The 21807-nt window shown below is 44.5% G+C and overlaps 1 protein-coding gene across 3 annotated transcripts in view; it reads right to left on the reverse strand.

Annotated features, from left to right (window-relative positions):
• CPQ (carboxypeptidase Q) overlaps positions 1-21807 on the reverse strand; it is a 197679-nt gene that overhangs the window by 117006 nt on the left and 58866 nt on the right. For all 3 annotated transcript variants that reach the window (XM_081874470.1, XM_081874471.1, XM_081874472.1), the window contains exon 4: positions 11635-11842. In XM_081874470.1, coding sequence (XP_081730596.1) covers positions 11635-11842 — 208 coding nt within the window. The remainder of the gene's footprint in view (positions 1-11634; positions 11843-21807) is intronic.

The following is a 21807-nucleotide window of genomic DNA, read 5'->3' on the forward strand; positions in this document are numbered from 1 at the left end:
CCGTTACCTCTCCACTACTCTCACTGGAAGCATCCCAGAGCCTCCCCTCCGCTGTGACTCCTGCACTCCCCCTGCTGGTTCCCTCTTCTACTGCAGATTCTCTCCTATTCTCCTGTAGCCTGTCCACCACCTGTCTCTCCGATGGCAGTTCCCTGACAGATAGACTACTAAAAAAATACACCAAAGCAGGGTGGGAGTGGGGGGGGGGGAGAGACAGACATTTGTCTTCAGGTAGTTGTTGTTGTTGTTGTTGTTGTTGTTTAGTCGTGTCTGACTCTTCGTGACCCCATGGACCAGAGCACGCCAGGCACTCCTGTCTTCCACTGCCTCCCGCAGTTTGGTCAGACTCATGTTTGTAGCTTCGAGAACACTGTCCAACCATCTCGTCCTCTGTCATCCCCTTCTCCTTGTGCCCTCCATCTTTCCCAACATCAGGGTCTTTTCCAGGGAGTCTTCTCTTCTCATGAGGTGGCCAAAGTATTGGAGCCTCAGCTTCAGGATCTGTCCTTCCCGTGAGCACTCAGGGCTGATTTCCTTCAGAATGGATACGTTTGATCTTCTTGCAGTCCATGGGACTCTCAAGAGTCTCCTCCAGCACCATAATTCAAAAGCATCAATTCTTCGGCGATCAGCCTTCTTGATGGTCCAGCTCTCACTTCCATGCATCACTACTGGGAAAACCATGGCTTTAACTATACGGACCTTTGTTGGCAAGGTGATGTCTCTGCTTCTTAAGACGCTGTCTAGGTTTGCCATCGCCTTTCTCCCAAGGAGCAGGCGTCTTTTAATTTCGTGACTGCTGTCACCATCTGCAGTGATCATGGAGCCCAAGAAAGTAAAATCTCTCACTGCCTCCATTTCTTCCCCTTCTATTTGCCAGGAGGTGATGGGCCCAGTGGCCATGATCTTCATTTTTTTGATGTTGAGCTTCAGACCATATTTTGCGCTCTCCTCTTTCACCCTCATTAAAAGGTTCTTTAATTCCTCCTCACTTTCTGCCATCAAGGTGAGCTCATGCCAAATCCGACAAAAGCTTCTCCCTCCCTCCCACTGCATAACTGGTGGGGTTGGGGAATTGTTTAGGGGGGTTGTGGCGGGGAAGGCTGTTGCTGCTGCTATTCTTGTCCTAATTGTTTAAAATGTTTGAAATTATTTTAACTGCTATTTACCTTGTGTAGGGTTGTCATAGGTCCGGAATTTCCCAGACATATCCGGAACACTACAGTTGGTAGCAGTGTCCAGGCGGAAATCAGCAAAATGTCCAGGAAAATGCAGCAACTTTTCTGTCCAGATTTTCACTGTTTGAAATATGGCAACCCTAAACTTGTGTTTGTTTTTTAAAAAGGGGGGGGGTTGACCTATAAAATCGGTTTTGATCTACAAAGCCTTAAATGGCTCAGCACCACCAAACCTCAAGCACCAGATCAAGGGAAGTAATAGTGCCACTGTATTCTGCTCTGGTCAGACCTCACCTGGAGTACTGTGTCCAGTTCTGGGCACCACAGTTCAAGAAGGACACTGACAAACTGGAACGTGTCCAGAGGAGGGCAACCAAAATGGTCAAAGGCCTGGAAACGATGCCTTATGAAGAACGGCTAAGGGAGCTGGGCATGTTTAGCCTGGAGAAGAGGAGGTTAAGGGGTGATATGATAGCCATGTTCAAATATATAAAAGGATGTCACATAGAGGAGGGAGAAAGGTTGTTTTCTGCTGCTCCAGAGAAGCGGACACGGAGCAATGGTTCCAAACTACAAGAAAGAAGATTCCACCTAAACATTAGGAAGAACTTCCTGACAGTAAGAGCTGTTCGACAGTGGAATTTGCTGCCAAGGAGTGTGGTGGAGTCTCCTTCTTTGGAGGTCTTTAAGCAGAGGCTTGACAACCATATGTCAGGAGTGCTCTGATGGTGTTTCCTGCTTGGCAGGGGGTTGGACTCGATGGCCCTTGTGGTCTCTTCCAACTCTATGATTCTATGGTTCTATGATTCTATCTCCCCTCAAGAACCAACCCAGACCCTGCACTCATCATCTAAGGCCCTTCTTCTTGTGCCGCCCTCCACAAGAGGTCCAGAGGGTGGGAACATGAGAACGGGCCTTTTCTGTGGTGGCTCCCCAGGGAGCACCTTCATTACATATATTTAGGTGCCAGGTGAAAACATTCCTCTATAACCAAACCTTTGGCTGATTAACACTCTATGGCCTTCTAAATTTGTGTGTCGGAGGGGGTTCTTGGTTTGTTTTTGTTTTATTATGTATTTTGTGTTCTCATTTTGTATTTCTATGTAGTAAACTGTCCTGTGATCTTTGGATGAACAAATTAAATAAATAAATACAATGCACATATTGAATTATCTTCCCTGTCCATTTATGGGTGTTTCCATTAATGACAACCAGGACCTAGAATTTCCATGTTTTTTGTTATTCAACAGAGCTTCTGCCAAACACAAATTCCAAAAGAGGATTCTTTCCCCGTCAGAAGAAAATGAGAATTGTAAAGGATAAGCAAATATGCTCCCATTTCCTTTGTCACAAAGAACCTGCTAAATCAATCACTGACGAGGAAAAGAACTTCATGTTCTAGGATCTTAGCAACATTACACTTCACATCACTTCCAATATTTCCCCCAGATGCTTTGAACTACAGTTCCCATCAGCCTCAGCCAGAATGTAGTACAAAACACAAGGACTCACTAGGCTGGGAAAAGCAGATCTACTCATTTGAAAAACTTGGCTCAGAATAAAAGGAGATTAAATTCCATAATGTTTGATGGGATTTAAAGCTAAAAATTGAATATTTTATACTATGGAACAAGGAGTTGTACCCAATGTTAGTGTCACCCAGAACGTGACCCAGAAGCTGGCTCCCTCGGCCAATAAAGCGAGATAAGCGCCGCAACCCCAGAGTCGGCCACGACTGGACCTAATGATCAGGGGTCCCTTTACCTTTTACTCATCATTGTCCCGCCACCAGTCCCCGGGCTCTGAGCCTTCTCCCCTTGGGGTTCCCCAGCTGGTTTCTCCCACTATTCCTCTATATCCAACCAATCCATAACAGTTCTCCCTCTTCATGTGTCTTAGCCTGCCTCTCCACTCTTGACCCCAGTGAAGCCCTGGGACTTATGACAGCTTCCCACTTTGCTCACAGTGCTCCCAAAGTAATGTTGCACCTAAATAAGACACAGCTGCTAGCTTAGCATATACATATTTTCTCTTCGGCAGCATAAAACACACAGAGGCCTGTAGACACCCTGTGTGCCCCACACAGAGCTGAGTGCCTGAACAGAGCAACTTCTCAGGGCGGTCATCGCCACAGCAAACATTCAGATAATGTTCCTCTGCCAGATTCCTGAAACATGAGACAAATCACCCCAAAGTGGATGCTGTTTCGTATTATTACAATCATATATGCAGCTGTGCATTATACACAGACATGCATAAGGCACCCTTTACAGCACATAAATGTTATTGATGCAGTTGTAAAATGTTAAGGGAATTCCATTATAAGGGCAGCAAATTGCATCGCTTAAGGAAATACAAATCAGCTCGTGACACAGTGATGGGAGTTTAGAACCCGTACTGCTCAACACCTGGGGCAAAGGAGCTGTACTGAAATAGTACAGAAACGTTCTGTGAATGTGTAACAACTAACAGCGAGGTGCAGGATCACAGCCACAATGCGGCCACCCACATTTGTGCATCATCTTCAGTGCCAGGAGAATGGAAAAGAGAAATCACATAGAGAATTCCTGACTTCTGGTGCCCTTCTGGATCCAGCCACCATAGCCTTGCAACCCGCTGGGAAGAGTAGAATTCTCCAAGGATGAGAGCAGCAGAAAAGAGAACAATTGGGCTCCCAGAGGGAGTGGAAGGAGTTTATAGATGGCCAAGAAATAGGGTGGAAGGTGGGGCAGGGGCAGGAGCATGTGGCCAGGACTGGGCAACTATCAACTGGGGCACATCACCAGGAGCTCACTGCCTTTTTGATGTGGAGCTGCTTAGTTGGGAGAAGTGGATAGAATGAAGGAAGTGATGTCATGTACATTTTATTTTGTAAACCACTTTGAGGTTTCCTACAATCAAGCGATATATTTCCTTAAGAACTGATTTCCTTAAGAATGGATAGGTTGGATCTTCTTGCAGTTCATGGGACTCTCAAGAGTCTCCTCCAGCACCATACCGTATTTTTCGTCCTATAGGACGCACTGGCCCATAGGACGCACCTAGATTTTTTGGGGGGGGGAATAAAGGGGAAAAAATTATTTTCCCCCCCAGGCGCGGGGCTGGGGCGGGGGAAGCCCAAGCTTCCCCCTCCCCCAGCCCCCAGAACGGGACCCAGAGCCATGCCGAAGCTGCGTGCAGCTTTGGCATCGCTCTGGGAGCTTGCGGGGCTGGAGGAGGGGGAAGCCCTCCGCCAGCCTTCTAACCAAGTCGGAGGACAGCGGGAAAGGCACGCTGCGCCTCTCCCGCTGTCCCCCGAGTTTGCAGGGCTGGCGACGGGGAGGAGCAGGCTTCTCCCCCCCCCCAGCCTTCTAACCAAGTCGGGGGGCGATGGGGAGGAGCAGTCCCCCGAGTTTGCGGGGCTGGCGACGGGGAGGAGCAGGCTTCTCCCCCCCCCCGCCAGCCTTCTAACCAAGTCAGGGGACAGCGGGAAAGGCGCGCTGCGCCTCCCACTGTCCCCCGAGTTTGTGGGGCTGGCGGTGGGGCTCTCCTGAAGCCTGCATTTGCCCCATAGGACGCACACACATTTCCCCTTCATTTTTGGAGGGGGAAAAGTGCGTCCTATGGGGCGAAAAATACGGTAATTCAAAAGCATCAATTCTTTGGCGATCAGCCTACTTTATGGTCCAGCTCTCACTTCCATACATCACTACTGGGAAAACCATAGCTTTAACTATATGAACCTTTGTTGGCAAGGTGATGTCTCTGCTTTTTAAGATGTCTAGGTTTGTCATTGCTTTTCTCCCAAGAAGCAGGCGTCTTATGTTATTAAATGATGATGAAGAAGCCTCCACCCAGAAATAAGCCTCATTGGCTTATAGGTCTTACTGCCAGATCAGTGTGTATGTATTGGAGTGCAGCTCTAATTACTTTGGACCATGCAGGGGGGACCATGCACCGGAAACTGCCTTGACTGCTCTTTCCTTCATTTTTGCCACACACATCTGCCACTACACTGGAACCTAGATTGGATTTTCAGGGCTGACCAGGCTGAGGCCTTCTGAGCTTTAACAATGTTATAGCTCAGACCATTTCCTGAGGTAATTTGAGGGGCACTGGCATAACATTCCTACTGCGCTTCTTATGGTTTTGAGACGCAGCAGGTCGGCTACAATCTGGCACTGAATCTGCAGTCCCTTAGCAGTGCAGACATGCCCACAAGTCTTCACTTTATGAAGACATGTGGTTAACTTCTCTGCTGTACTCCTACAGTCCTCTGGTATCTGGCAGGTGAAAACTCTTACTGCAAATTGAAAACCTACTGGGAACAGACTAGCTGTTAGAAATCCTGATGAAGGTTTGACTTCTACTTACTGCTGCCCTGGACAATGCATTATTTGCAGAAGAAATAAAGGAAGAAAGGAAGAAAAATAAACTTCAGAACAGAACAGGGTGGGCAGCAGGGTCTACTACCTCTGGCTCAACTTTTACTGATCTATTTGCTTTAACCAGAAGGCCAAATAACAGAGAACACAACACCACAATACTGGCATTTCCTTCTGAATCGTAAGATCTGTGCCACGCACATAGGAATTTGTTTTTGTCAGTTCTGATGCAAACCGACCTTGTCCACATCTACCAGACGAACATGCGAATCGGAATGCAACGATCCTTTGGAGTTCACCCTTCTCTGAATTTTGCAAGATTGTTCAAATAATGTACCAAAAATGTGCTGAAGGTGCGTATTTTAGGATAAAATGCATCTAGAAATGTGTGCATGGAGATAAAATATTTAAATACATATTCAAATATGTAGCTATCAGTTCTCATGTGCATTTTTTTAAAAAAACAACACCTGATTAATGCAGAAATAGGTCAATACAGAATTACGAAAGAGATGATACCTAAAAGTAGACAGATCTATGAATCAGGTTTTCAGTTTACTAGGTCTTCCAATAAAGATTTTGTTCACGTAGATTAATTGCCCACCATTTCCCCCCAGGAACATTCAGCTATTCTCTGTATTATACCCTGCTGCCCCATCTTGTTCAGACAAGGGTTGCAACACACGCTTACAAACTACCACAGGTGTAAAGGCTTTTCTGTTGACCAGTGCCAGTGATAGTTTTGTGGATTACACACAAGTATAGAGGATGCACATGCTTGCAGATGGGTGGGCAAGGTAGATTGGGATCTTTTAGCCTAGCAGATCTCTGGCTCATTTGAAGTGGATCAGCAACAGTTTCTGAACCTCAGTTGTTTAGCAACAGCAACAGCAACAGCAAAACACCTTTTCCCACCTAAATTAGGCTTCCAAAATAAAGAAAACAAATTTGGTAGGAGGGCGTTTGCATGAAAAAGCTGAAATCTCAGTACAGTTCTGGCACTGAAATCAGATAACTTTCATATTTTACTTGTTTTTAATTCTGAATTATAAAATTGTTGTTACCCACCCAGGGACCTGCTGGTGAACAGAACAAAACAAATTTAATAACGGTAATAATGATGATGGTGATAGGCTCGGAATGTGCTCAGAACCACCCTGCTCTTTAATTCTGACTGTATGTCTTTTGCATCTGGCTCGGTTTGGTGGATCTTGGGGTTCTGGTAAAGAAAGAACAAGAAGTAGACCCAACTCTAACCCTAAAGTCTGCCCACCTCGAAGCTGAAGATCAATGTGCATATTAGGGTCCTGTGAAGCATTGGGGCGCATGGTTTCAAATTTTGCTTTAAAAAACAGAAACCGACCATTTCAACATTCTTTCCACTTTTACTGTGTTTTCGTGAGCGTTTACAACATTACCCAGTCTTTTAGCAATCCAAAACATACATGTGGTGGTAGAAAGGTTGGCAGTAAATGGGACAAGGCTTTTTCTGCTGAGCTAATCACATGGAAGAGTGCCTTTTTGGGGGTTATATAAGTTTATAAAGGGAATGATGTCATCTGAGCAGTGGCAGAAATACTGCTAAAAAGCTATTTATCATTTCCAAATTATATACATAGTTGAAAATGTGTGTGCAATTTAACTTTGAAGGGGAATTTAAAAGACTGTCATAAACCCTCTACTGGGGAAAGGGGGCTTCAGAAAATACAACCCCTGACCTCCTCCTGTCCCCAAGAGGACTGCTGGAAAGCCTTCTGTCTGAGCCCATAAACTGGTGCAGTGCATGAGTACACTATTCATCTAACCCCTGGCTAGTTGTGTTCCTCTTTCCACCTCATCTTGCATTTTTATTTTTGCATATTTAGTGCTCTGGATTGCCTTTGTATTGGAAGGGGGCAATCTTGCAGCAGGAGTGTGAAGGGAACAATCTTGCACACAGCCTGGGATGGTCCTGAGCTGTTCTGGCTTTCAAGCTGTGGAGACTGCAGAGACTCCCTGCGCAAGATCTTTGCAAACCACCCTGCTGCTCATTTTCCCTTTCTTCATCACTGGGTCCTTCCAGACAAGCCTCTCTCAACCTTGAGTCCTCAGAGGTTATCGAACTACAAATCCCATAATCGCTGACCACTGGCCATACTAGCTAGGAATGATGGGAGCTGTAGTCCAACAACATCTGGGGACCCAAGGTTGAGAAAGGCTGTTCCAGACTGTTGCTATTTTGGAGTAGGATTCAATTGCACGCTGGTAAATGCAGGTTGTGCAATTAAATTGTGCTCTTTTGCCACATACTCATTTTTCATGCACACTGTAATTTTTGCAATAAGGAAAGTGATGGGAAAAGACACTGGCAGTGTGGAGGAACATGGGCTTGATGCAACAACTATATATATATATATATATATATATATATATATATATATATATATATGATATTTGCTTTCGTAGATTTTCACGGGTACAGGAATGCAGGTTTTGGTGTCCTCGGGTGTTTTCCAGTTGGAAAACCAAGGGATCTATGAAATACCCTGCAAAGTCTGCCCAGCCACGTACATTGGACAAACAAACAGACGAATAAATGCACGTATCGCAGAACACAAGAATGCCGTCAAAAAAGAAGAAAAAACTTCCTCTCTTTTCCAACACATGAAAGAAACAGGACACGAAATTAATTTTGCAGATTCCAAATTGCTCTTTAACACGGAACATCACCACAAGAGAATAATCATGGAAGCCATCGAGATAGAGAAACACCCTCTCAACATGAACAAGCGTGACGACACATCCCGCTTGCCAGACATCTGGAAATTAGCCCTCCCCACAAAAACTGACACCAGATCCAGAGGCACACAGAACGCCAACACCAATCAACCGCACCAGACCCAAACCCAGACCCTCTCCACAGATGAATTACAGACACCATCCAGTAGCCAATCCATGGTGGCACCTCCGGATGCTGCACCCCCCTGCAATCCCTACACAGATCTGGCTGACACAAGCCACAAAACCACAGCTCGCCCCTATACACGAAGCCAAGCCAGAGCACAACTAAGTACAGTACAGCCATCTTCTCATGAAAACTCTTCACAAAGTTCAAGAGGTCAAGACACAAAGACTTTAGCAACTAATCCACACCTAATGACCCACCTAAGTGGTACTCAGGATATCACTCAAGAAATCACTCAAGATATCTCTCAAGTAATTAAGGAACAAAAGAAGAAAAGGCACACTAGCCTGGGAACTTCCTCTCTGCCCAGAACATTGGAGGCTATACACCACACCCCCTCTACAGTATTTATAGGAACTCAAACACTGAGATCCTGCTCTGTTCCAGTAACAAGAAGCCGAAAGCACCAGCCTGAAGATGACGAGTGAGACCTCGTCGAAACGTCGCCTAGACACCCCAACTTTTACACGGGAAGACACCCGAGGACACCAAAACCTGCATATATATATGATACGAAAGCAAAGATATATATATATATATATATATATATATATATATATATATATATGAATTTTTATTGCAAGTTTTCAACATAGACTACAATAAAAACCAAACTTGATGCAACATCAAACCCACCCACAAACAAGTGTTGAAAGAACACTAAGCCTGGGAGACCTTATGGGGTTTAAAACAAGCACTTGCATACACTGAAACTACAAGTGAGTAGGATCTAATAAATAAAAATAAATGAAAGCCAGGTATCCCTGTCCATTGTCACCGACGTGTGTGGTGGCCACACACCCTGCCAGATCCACATTCAGTGGCTGTGAAATGTGTGCACATGTGGTAGATCTCCTTCACACAAGCAAGATTATGCTACAAATGTGTGTTGGTATGTACAGTACAACTAACTCATTCGCATAGCTGCCAAACACATGGCCTGTGCACATGTTGATGGGCTGGGTGGGGCTGCCCAGGACAATGCCCTCATGCATGCTTTCAGAGTGTGAGAAGGATCATGTGAACCTCCTTCGTGTCACCATATCCAAGACCATCTCTATCAGCTCAGTCAAGGAGGAGCTAATGCATTCATTTGGTTGTACTTAACCACCTAGCGGCACGGAGTAATTATTGCCTTCAATTACTATACAGTGGTACCTCGGGTTACATATGCTTCAGGTTACAGACTCCGCTAACCCAGAAATTGTACCTCAGGTTAAGAACTTTGCTTCAGGATGAGAACAGAAATCGTGCTCCAGTGGCGCGGCAGCAGCAGGAGGACCCATTAGCTAAAGTGGTGCTTCAGGTTAAGAACAGTTTCAGGTTAAGAACGGACCTCTGGAATGAATTAAGTACTTAACCAGAGGTACCACTGTATAGCTACCTCTCATCTTATGCTGGATGCGGGGTTTTTTAGCTACATGTTGGGAACCAGCACGCTGCTTTTTGGAACAATGCTCACTTCACAGTGTCTGAAATCATAGCCTTCCTGGTTCCGCTCCTAGGGCCTGCAAATAGCCACAGTTGTAGCCCATGTTTGACAAATCCTCTAACTTTTTAAAGCAAAGAAACAAAGGTCCAGCTTACCAGGTAAGGGTTAAGGAACAGTTGTGTGGCTAGGGTTTTGACACTGTCGCTGAGTGTATATAAAAGAAAAGGAGAGAGGAACTTCTTTAGCATTCATTCCTCTTTAGGATTTACTTTCCAATTTCTATCTCAGTGTCATCTGTGAAAAACAAAACTTGTCCGGAAGCCGCCTCTTCAGAAACACCACTCCCTAATCCCAGTTGTATGAAGGCTGGCTCCAGTTATTCAAAATGAGGAAACTGAAACTGTATACATGCTCAGGGTGTCTCCTAAGGTACATGGCTGAGCTCTGACATTGAAAACAAGCGGGAGAGTGAAGCCCTTGCTGAGACTAAGCCCTGTGCTACTCTCACACTTTATCAGAGGCAGGGTTGCAACAGAAAGCAATGCCAGATTCGGCCACTGCAACTCACTTTGTGCTACAGCCTGCAAACCTGAAGGGGGGAAAAAGAAAGCAGCTGTTTCTTTTTTTACGAGACAAGTAATCTAACCTGAAATTCAGAAGCACAATAATAGCAGATTTGGCCTTCTAAATCTTTGGCAAGAAATCCGAAGTGGGTGGCATATCTATTAACAGCTCTTAAACCATCCATCTTGGATAAGGAACAGGGGTCCCTGAAACACCAGCCTCAGCAGATCTGAGAGCCAGGTGGGTATTGAGGGAATAAAGCAGGTCTATATTTATTAGATGATGTAATGTCATGCATTGTAATATATATCTTCATTGCATATTAAATGCACATTTGGAAAACCTATTAGCTCTGATCTTACGGTAAAGGAGTTACAACACAGTTAGCAGCTACAAGTAATGAAGTTATCTTATTAAAATTCTCCATTTTAAAAGCATTGTTTTCTTTTAAAAGGGAGAATTCATACTTCAGCCATATTTTTAAAAAATAATAATTGGGGGGGGTGAAACCTTTACTTTTGTTAACAGAAACTCTGCTGAAAATGAGAGTAAGTAATTGCCACATCACTTTGAGAAAGAATTATTCTGTGGGCATTTTGCTATCTGAGGTGAAGGACAAGATGGTAGCCTGAATTTCACATATAAAAATCTTCCTTTAGCACTAGTGATAGGACAGCATCATTCTCTGCCCCCAAGGAAGACAGTGGGACACACAGCTCTGCCCTCCAATGCTTTGTCATCACTTTTTGCCTAATGGTACGACTGGCCCTGTGTATAAGAAATATAGAAATGTGGAGATGTAGAAAGAGTTTGTCTCTGTGAGTGAGCCTGGTGCTGGTAGTTGTAGGCACATTTTCACCCAATGACAGAGCTACTAATGATGGCGCCTGCACCATCTCGTGGTCATCTCTTTTATACCATGCCCCACCACAGCCATTTTGGTTACGGCATGCCCCTGCAACAGCCATTTTGTGACTGGCTCCCACAGGTCTTCCCCAAATTTTTTAACATGCCCACTGGCTCAAAAAGGTTGGCAATCCCCGCTTTAAATGTTGACACGGGATCTCAGTGTGTTTACGGTGAATTTGAAAGCATGAGATAGGATAATTTCAGTGGCGTGCTTCATTTGTTCCCCAACAAAGTGTCACCCACCTGCTCGGGGTACGTGCTCCCAACGATCTCTGCAACCATGTTAAAGGAATCAGCATCGGGGTAGGTTTTGGCTCCCATCTTCAGGGTCACAACAATCTTGGTGCCTCGGGAAGACATCCGGCTCATCATTTCAGCATCTTCCACTGAAATGCAGGCAGTGGGAATCTTGGGTACATCAGCCTGGTATTCTTGTATCCCAGTGTGTGGGCTATATGGAAAGTACAAAAAATAAACATGTTATACAGTACATAATGACACTATCCAAACAATAGTGCTCCGAAATCTGTCCAGCTCTGCCCGCCCATCCTGATGGATTTTTCGAGATCGCTATCAGCCTTGTTATTTTTAACAGCTCCTGAGAAAAACATCCCTTCAGCTACCAGGACAACATGGCCCAGTGCTTAAAGACAGGGGTGTTATTTGAAGAATATATATATATGCTGAGAACTAGCTGTTCTTAATACATTTATATACTTATGGGCACCCCTGAGGTAAAGCACAAGATGGTGCCCTCTCTCCATTCCAGGTTCAAGGGCTGACTGGACTGGCTGTTGAATCTTATGCCCTTTTAAAATGTGGGGTTTTGGGGGCGGGTATTTGCTTTTGTTTTTATTGTGTATTTTGTTGTTTTATGTTTTGATTTTATTCTGTGACCCACCTTGAGACCTCTGAATATAGGGCAGTATATAAATTCAAAAAATAAATAAAATAAAATACTTCAACAGAAGGGTGTGACAAGGCATCACCCTCCAATATACCTGTGGCAGCAGACTAGCTTAAGGGAGTGTAGGCCGGGGCATGCGGCCCACGTACACCTTGCTGCTGCCTGAGGCAGCTGCCTCATTTTGCCTAATGGAAGGAACAGCCCCTGTCTGGACACTAATAATTCACAGACCCTAACAGTGCGATCCTACACTTATCTACTCAGAAGGTAAGCCCCACTGAGTTCAAAAGGGCTTGAGTCACATTCACATCATACATTTTGTTAAGTTGTGGGTGAACATATCAGACGACACAGCAATTCTTCAGACAGCTCTTGTTTATTCACAGGCCAGAACAGAACTGAGCTGAAGGGTTCAGCCAACCGGCTTATATAGAGCTCAACTACAATGCAATAGTAACAACTTTCTGTAACTATCCAATCACTGAACATCACTTTCAATTCCTTATTTGCATATGCGGACCTGAGTGAAAACTATCTACAGTATCCCCCTGCTGGCCCAGGGTGAGAACTTCAGTACAGAACACATTTAAAGCACTATGGTACCACTTTAAAGAGTCGTTGGTTCCCCCAAAGAATTCTGGGAGCTGTAGTTTGTTAAAAGTGCCGATAACTGTTAGGAGACCTCTATTTCCCTCACAGAACTACAGAACCCAGAGCCATAAATTAACCATAAATTATTCTTCACAGGGAACTTTGGCAGCTGTAGCTTTGAGAGCACCCTTAACAAACTACAGCCCCCAAAATTATTTGGGGGAAGCCATAACTGTTTAAAGTGGTGAAATGTGAATGCGGCCATATTCCTTGGTAAGCCTGTGCAAAATTACCACCAGAAGAAAAAAAACACAGAGAAATGTGTGGGCTTGGGTGTTATGAGAAATAACTGAATGGGACCCAGTCTCCAAATGTGGTAACATGATGAAGGCTAGCAATAGCCATGCTTGGCAAAGGCAGGCCAGGGCAGCTACGTAAACAGAAGTGCCAGGGATCTACAACTCCTACCTGTGTTCTGTAATATCTCTACTCCCAGCTAACATACCCCTTTGTGACCTGAAACTCAGCAAGGCTATCTACGTCCTCATTCCAACAAATAGCATATTCTGCAGGGACCAATAAAAGGTGCCATTTCATCATTTGCTTACCGCTTGCTTATCAAATAGTTCACGGAACAAAACAAAACTTAAATCTTAGGGGTGATAATTAAGAGATAAGCAGTATGTTTTCAGCATGATATAGTTAATGTAACACTACAACTTAAAACAAAGCCAGAACAGGTTGGTATAGCTACCCAGCTGCGCCTTTATCACTGGCCAACCACGGAAACCGAACAACATCTAGATAAAACATTGGTCTGTAGTCTGGAATGCGGTGGCAGCCCAGATTTTCCCCCATTCCTTTCTGTTCTTGCTTGCTCATTTATTCTTTTATTCCTGATTTAGAAACTGGGGGAGGGTGCAGGTGTTTTAAATACCAAATCACCTCCTCTGCCCCCGCTTCCCTCTACCTGCCAGCCACCCAGCAAGCAGGGACTTGCATATGATGAGTCAACATGAATAGGCTTGTACTGTAAGTCTACTGTTCTGTGTCGCTTAATATATGGGCAAGGGATGCATCTCAGTAGTGGGGCATCTGCCGTACATGCTGAAGGTCCCAGGCGCAACCCCCAGAATCTCCAGCTAGTTCTGGGAGAGAGCCCGGCCTGAAACCCTGGGGAGCTGCTGCCAGAAGGTGTAGACAATACTACGCTTGATGGACCAATGGCCTTACACAGTAGAAGGCAACTCAATATGCTTTTCCTATGCTCTGTTGCTTTGATCCCTTTATTGTGTTTGTTGTACCTCCCTCAAAAAAATTTTATTTTACAAAACCAGGGAGCATTGTTCTTAGTTGTTGATTCTTTTATTCTTGTGAGCTGCTTTGATTGTTGGGAAAGTGGCATACAAGTATTAAATCAAATCAGAATTTTGTTCAGTGGGTTACAGCCTAAATCTATGAAAGGAGTTTACATAACTCATCCTAACTGCGCCAACACTATCTTCTGGGGGGGAGGGGAAGTCAGGGCTCATCCACACTTAATTAGGCTCCACATTTCTAGGCACAGGTTGGAACTTTCCAGGTCTGTGCCTGAGTGCTGGGTGTGTTCTTTGCCCCTGCGCTTATCCATGAAAACCAGCTCTTTACTACTGAATCTGAGAAAATGGCAAATCCAAATTGCCTTTTGCTCTGATTAAGCGGTAAAGATCAGGTTTTCTGGGGGGGGGGGGACAGTGGGGGGAGGGGGAATGTGTTTTGACACAGACTGGGAAAGTGCAGAGCTGTGCCTAGAAAGTGTGGGGCAAAAGGTAAGCATTTTTTAAATTATTATTTAATAAATTTGTATACCACCCTATTCCCACAGGTCTCAGGAAAGTTACAACATAAAATCACAACATAAAAACACAATATACATAATACAAAATAAAAACAAAAACAACCTAATAGCACCCCTCCAACACATTTTAAAAGGACATTGGATGTCAACCAACCAAAGACCTGGTTCAAGAGGGGTGTTCTTGCCTGGACCCTAAAGGTGTATATAATGAAGGTGCCAGGAGAACCTCCCTGGGGAGAGCTTTCTACAAAAGGCAGTTCTCGTGTTGCCGCCCTCTCAACCTCTCATGGAGGAGGCACATGAAGAAGGGCCTCAGAAGATGATCTCAAGGTCCAGATAGGTTCATATGGAAAGAGGTGGTCCTTGAGGATGAGCCCTCAATCCTACAATCACTTCCAAGAGCCTCTCAAAATTTCCTTTGCTATTGTCAAGGTACAGATCCAGATTTTTAAAAGCTATGCTCAGAGAATAAGTTTAGCAAGTATATGGAGTTCGGTATTATATTTCTTTTTTAAAAGATTCCTCCCGCTTGCCCCGTTCAATAAGTTTATTGTGCTAGCCAAAGGACACAACAATTACATTAAAATATACCTATACACAAACATAGTAATAACAACCATCAGCAATATGAAATAAGAAAAATCAGAAGTGCCATCAGCTAACTCAACTTCAGATTAAACTTCAGAGGCACCAAAACAATTTACAGCAATGTTGTCTATCTAGCTCTGTCTTTTTCATTTATTTTGCAGCCACTGCAATATATATAGGAAAATTTAATGACGCTCAGGATACTGATCTTAGACTGTCTTCTTGCAAAAACCTGACTCAGATTGTGATGCTTCAACAAATGAAAGACATGTCTGGAGTCAATCAATGATACCAGTTGGAAACAGGATATAAAACTCGCCTGGATAAAGTGAGCAAAATTACATGATTATATAATGCAGGATAGCCTTTCACAGAATTTTAATGCTGTAAGAAGCGATCATAGTTCAATCCTTAGCAAAGCTTGGAGGTAACATAGCTTCTCTATGAACAGCTGATCGGAAGAGAAAGCTGTTTTCATATAGGCTCTATTATCAAATAAGCCCTATCTATCTTTGGAGCAATTTGGAAGAGAACAAATCAAACCGGAAGGCTGTTTTCTTTTTGCCCCAAGAAAGAACTTGCATGTTTCAAATGCATCAGATATCAGCTTAGCAATAAATCATTTCCTCTACTTTCTCTGTAGAAGTAGACAAAAATTATTTAACAGCAAAGGGGTGTACTAAGGGAAACGTGTTCTGTAACAATAATATTTCTTCAAACAGAAAAGGAAGCAACTTGGCCTTTTTGATCTGGGAACCTAAGGTTGAAGAAATCTGTATTAAAGGTTAAGATGTGGAGTAAGTACCATAAGACCACAACTTACACACATTTAACTTGGCAAAAATAAGAAATGAGTAAAAAGCGGGTGGAAAGAAGGGGCATCTGGGGAAAAAGACTTCATCAATCCCACCTGCCATTGCACCCAATGTGTTTTGACTACCACGATGCTGTCTACTAATAGTTGCAGATCCACATAGGACCTTCTTGGACTCCCAATTTGGTACTTTTAGGAGGCTGGAAATATATTGTGGAACAGACAAACAGCATGTGTTGAATGGGCCTTTTCTTCGTGTTCAATGACACAATTCACTCCCATCACTTCCACAGTCTGCCATGCTGCCCTTGTTTAAGAGCCAGCAAAGGTGGGATTTGCACATGGAACCATATTAAATTGCAACTGCAGTGCTTGTTAATTTAACAAAGCATCTAGAAGTCACAGATTTCGAAGAAGCGCAATTAACAGAAACAAGGACCCGAGACCTTGAACTAGCTGGCAACTCAAAGACATGCTACACATACTCAGAACATGATTCTCCTTCATTCCTCAGACCCTTTGCCTGAAGAGGCCTTTGAAGATCAAGCTAAATATTTAATCTGCAAATGTTTGAAGCTAAACAACAACAAAAGTACATTAATTAGAAAATGGCTTTGGCTTCTGTTTTGTTATAAAATATGACTAAGGACATTGTAGCTAAGGGTGCATGTACTGTGTGGTGCTTGGGTATGATTAGCCTTATGACTTCCCTACTGTCTGATTTCCACTGTTGCCATGTGAACAAAACAAGATAGAAACCCAGCAAAACAAAACAGATTAATCATAAAAATGGCAACAGTTGGCAGGGACTTAGGGACAGGTGTACTACCATGAAGAGTCATTTGTTTGCTATTTGAAATGGACTAAATTTCAGCTGTAGTGTCCTGTACACTTTATATATGCCTATATCACATCACACATACCCAAAACGTTCAATAATCACACAAGGATGGATTAAGGCATGGGATGATTAACGTGTTTGAGATTTCGCCATTTGCTTTGTGCTTCCCAATTTAGTAGGGTTTACTTGCTTCCTGATTTCACAAAAGGTTTGCACACATCTTATAGAAAAGCAGCAGCAAACATATTCCCAATAGATGGGGGATTTATAGAACCCAAAGAGGGCATCTAATATTGAGCTAATATCATTTGTGAGAGTGAGTCAAATACATTGGAGTCGTTGTTTTGCCACTGACTTCTGAACAAACCTACTCAGCTGACATTTTCAACATTTGTCTGCATATCCCTTCCTGTGGGCCTTAAAATTCCTCTTGCATTGTAAACAGCTTGTGTTAATACCGGGAGCAGCAGGCATTCAAGGAAAAGGGCTGGAGGATGAATTGATATTCTCTTTTGCTTTATTTTGAGGCTTATACTTTTTTCCCTCTCTTTCCAACAGGTGTCAGCTACACAGCAAACTCTTGGTTAAATTTAAATGCCCTGGGAAAACTATGATTCAGTGGAACAACAGCTTGGATGACAAATGGTACACTATAACAGATGGCAGTTACTGAAGAAAGTGACAGCATTGATGTCTCGTTCTGGGCTTGCTAAATTCTGGTTTATTTACCTCTTCATTAATTATTACAGATCTAAACAAATCTGCATTCATGATTAGGTTTCAAATTGTACATTTCAGGGAAGCTTAAGCTAACCAGCATCAGAATGTACAGCAAAGAGAACTCATTTTTCACACTATGTTCTACAGACACAGGATTATTCCCACGACTCTCTCCTAGGATGCATTTATGTGGAAATGACTTCCAGGCACTGCCATACACACACACACAATTGGCTCCCAATAGGACCTTTGAATGCCAACTGCTTCCAGGGTCTTGCGTTTCACAGGTCTGACCAGGAATTCATTGCATATAGTTCTCATCAAGACACAACAGGCTGGCAGCCATACGTGTGGAACACAGGAGTCAGGTGGTTTCTGAACGCGATGCAAGAAACAGGATGTGTGGTCGAATCCCATGCAGGTTTACTTGGAAGCCCAATTGTCCTTGCCCACCAGGTCCCCCAAAATCACAGTTGCCTTGTGGAGATTGCATTCCCTTCTCCCTGGTATGGACTGTCTCAGTCTCCTCTCCCGCTCTCCCCATTTCTGATTGCAGTGCTCTTTCCCATTGAGTTCCATTCCTCCTATTGGCGCTGTCCTCTCTCCCTCACAAAGAGCATGCTCTGTACACATAGGAATACTGTTTGCAACATTGCCTGTGTAGGATTCCTGCTCTCAAAGAGGCTTGTTGCCTATAGGTTCTATCTGAAGGCTTCCTCCCAGTTGCTGGGCTCTACAGCAGCTTGGTTGTTGAGACTGCAATGACACCTGTCCCTTCCCTTCCCTTTGAACCTGCTTCTCATGCAAAAGGGTTGTTCTGTGACCTGTGTTTGAGCTGTCAAGGAATTTGAACCCCTGCCTGAGGGATCCTTGCGGTATGGCTCCTCCAAAGCCCTGAAATGTGATACTAGCTGTGCTGGATAAAGTGCTGTGGTCTCCCTGGAAGCGAGCTTTATGCCTTGTTTGCATACACACCATGCATTTAAAACACATGACTTTCCCCCCAAAATTCAGGGAACTGTAGCTTACCCCTCACAAGGGGTAATTCTCAAGACCTTAACAAACTGCATCTTTCCAGTGTGGTGTAGTGGTTAAGAGTGGTAGACTAGTAATCTGGTGAACTGGGTTCAGGTCTCCGCTCCTCCACATGCAGCTGCTGGGTGACCTTGGGCCAGTCACACTTCTTTGAAGTCTCTCAGCCCCACTCACCTCACAGAGTGTTTGTTGTGGGGGAGGAAGGGAAAGGAGAATCTTAGCCACTTTGAGACTCCTTAGGGTAGTGATAAAGCGGGATATCAAATCCAAACTCCTCCTCCTCCTCCTCCTCCTTCTTCTTGGGGTTCTTTGGGAGAGGTCATGTGCTTAAAAGTGTACAGTGTGTACACAGCCGGAGTACAGAACAAATTACATGACATCATCATGGCATTCCCACTCCTCCCATATGTTGACTGGTGCCTTTCCATCATGACTAATGGGGTGCACCATTGGGAACAACTGTGAGAATGGTGAGTAATGGATTTATTGGGCGTTTTATGAGAGTGGTTGTCAATGTTACCATGTTAGTTATTTCTCCCCTGGCTATTATTGTGGTTTGGGTGTTTCTGCTAGGAGAGCACACTGCTATGAGTTTGTGGGTGCCAAACTTCTAATCCTTAGAATCCTAGCAAATGTTAGCATATAAGCCAGGCTAGCTTCATGAGGTGATCACCTGGGCCATAAGCCATTAAGGGAAACAAAGGAAAGGTGATGGGTCAGTACGAGAACAGAGCAAAGGGAGCCCCTGCCCCAGCTCTTAGATGGTTAGAAGGACAAAATGTCTGAGCTTTTAGGGCAGAGTTTTGTGCGATGTGAGGGAGAGAAAACCAGTTGCAGGCTGGTAAAGGCAGTAAGCTGTAAAGTGAGAGAAGCATAGAATTATGTTTTACGCCTGTGAATTCAGGGCTGTGGCTATGGGAGAAACAGGCCCTTTTGGGGTGCTGATGTTGTGACGCCCTCCATCGCAGGCTCAGGTTGTAGGTACAGTCATCCCTTGGTTTTCAAACAGCTTAGTTCTTGAACGTTTTGGCTCCTGAACACCGCAAACCCGGAAGTGACTGTTTCGGTTTGCGAACTATTTTTGGAAGCTGAATGTTGGACGGGGCTTCTAAGGTACAACACCAGTCTCCGCTGTGCCCCATTCCCAAAAGGAAACAGACCCTGGGTGAGCGTCTGGAACCCCTGCAATCTTGCACTGCTCAGAGACTGGGGAACTATCTTGCTATAGGATTAGAGGGGTTGGCTTGGATGATGTCCATGGGCACCCAACAAGCCTTTGGTTTTGTATCTACGAAATGGGCAGGGGCATAGGAAGGGGGGAGGTGGGGATGGTCTACCCTGAGTGTCATCCCAGAGTGGGGTGACAAAATCCTCCCTGGGCAGTTTGCCACCAGGCTGATCATCCCCCTGGGTGGATTACCACCACGCCGAACACACCCCCTGGGCGGATCGGCCTGCCCCTGGGTGCACGGCATGTGCGCTGCTCTGGGTGCCTGAGCGACTAGCTCTGCCGCTGCAAATGGGAGTTGATATTAGACGGAACTCCAGTTTGCTACAAGCACCCCTATCTGCATGACTGAAGACTGGTGCTGTAGTTCAAAACATCTGGAAGGCATCACATTGGCTACTCTGGTTCAAGCTAATGCAGCCTTTCTCAACCTCGGGCCCCCAGATGTTGTTGGACTACAACTCCCATCATCCGTAACTGTTGCCCCTGCTAGCTATGGATGATGGGACGTGAATATCATATGGGGACCCAAGGTTGAGAAAGCCTGAGCTGGCACATTACCCTTAATATTTAGATTAAGTGCCCAATATTCTGATCATCTACGCATCCATCCTCCTTTTTTAATCAATTTCTGTGACCAAAACATAACTTATGCTACAGAATTCCTCTCAGGTAGGTCCCACTGAACTCAGTAGGAGTTTCTTCTGAATAGACATAGTAATATTAAATTGGGAAGGCAGCACCTTCCAACTTCCTATTTCCAACTTTATTGTAATAATTACATTCTACCTTCAAGGGGGGGGGGGGCAAAAGCAAATCAATACCATGCATTCAAATGCTTGGATAGAAGACTAAATATTTGAAATTCTGTTTAATGATTTTTAAGTCAATGTTTGCTTTTTAAGGTTTTATTTTTGCCAAGATTCTATTGCTCTTGGCCCAAGAGGGCATCATTTCGGAGTCTTCTGAAATGTTGACAACTTGGTGCCAAAAGCTGCTCCTGGGAGAAAATGTGGATTGCTTAACAGGGAGATTCAATGTTTGTTTTTCAACCAGCATAATTTCCTATAAACTGTGGAGACTCTCTGGTAGGACCAAGTGGGAACCTCGTCAAAGTCAACTGCAAAACTCCTTTAATTTCAGTAGGACCAAGTTTTGGCTCCAACAAAGAAGTGTGGGGTTAATATGTGGCTTCCTCAAGATGATCCCAGTACACTGGGTCTACACAGGGAGCTCAGACAATTGTAGCTCTGTGAGGGGAATAGGGATCTCCTAACAACTCTCAGCACCCTTAAACCATAGCTCCCTTAATTCTTTGAGGGAAGCCATTTGAATTATGGTGCTGGGGGAGACTCTTGAGAGTCCCATGGACTACAAGGAGATCAAACATATCCATTCTTAAGGAAATCAGCCCTGAGTGCTCACGGGAAGGACAGATCCTGAAGCTGAGGCTCCAATACTTTGGCCACCTCATGCGAAGAGAAGACTCCCTGGAAAAGACCCTGATGCTGGGAAAGATGGAGGGCACAAGGAGAAGGGGACAATAGAGGATGAGATGGTGGAACAGTGTTCTCGAGGCTACAAACATGAGTCTGACCAAACTGCGGGAGGCAGTGGAAGACAGGAGTGCCTGGCATGCTCTGGTCTATGGAGTCACGAAGAGTCGGACACGACTAAACAACTAAACAACAAACAACATGGGTACAATTGCCAGAGTTCCCTGTTTGCTAACCGTTCTTGAAACTGAAGCTCTGTGAGGGAAGCAGGAGTTTCCTAACAACTCTCAGCACCCTTACCAGCTCCCAGAATTCTTTGGGGGAAGCCACAGCTGTTCAAAGTGGCACAATACAGCTTC

The sequence above is a fragment of the Podarcis erhardii genome, assembly GCF_964252035.2.
Source record: "Podarcis erhardii genome assembly, chromosome: 8".
NCBI classification, from domain to species: domain Eukaryota; kingdom Metazoa; phylum Chordata; class Lepidosauria; order Squamata; family Lacertidae; genus Podarcis; species Podarcis erhardii.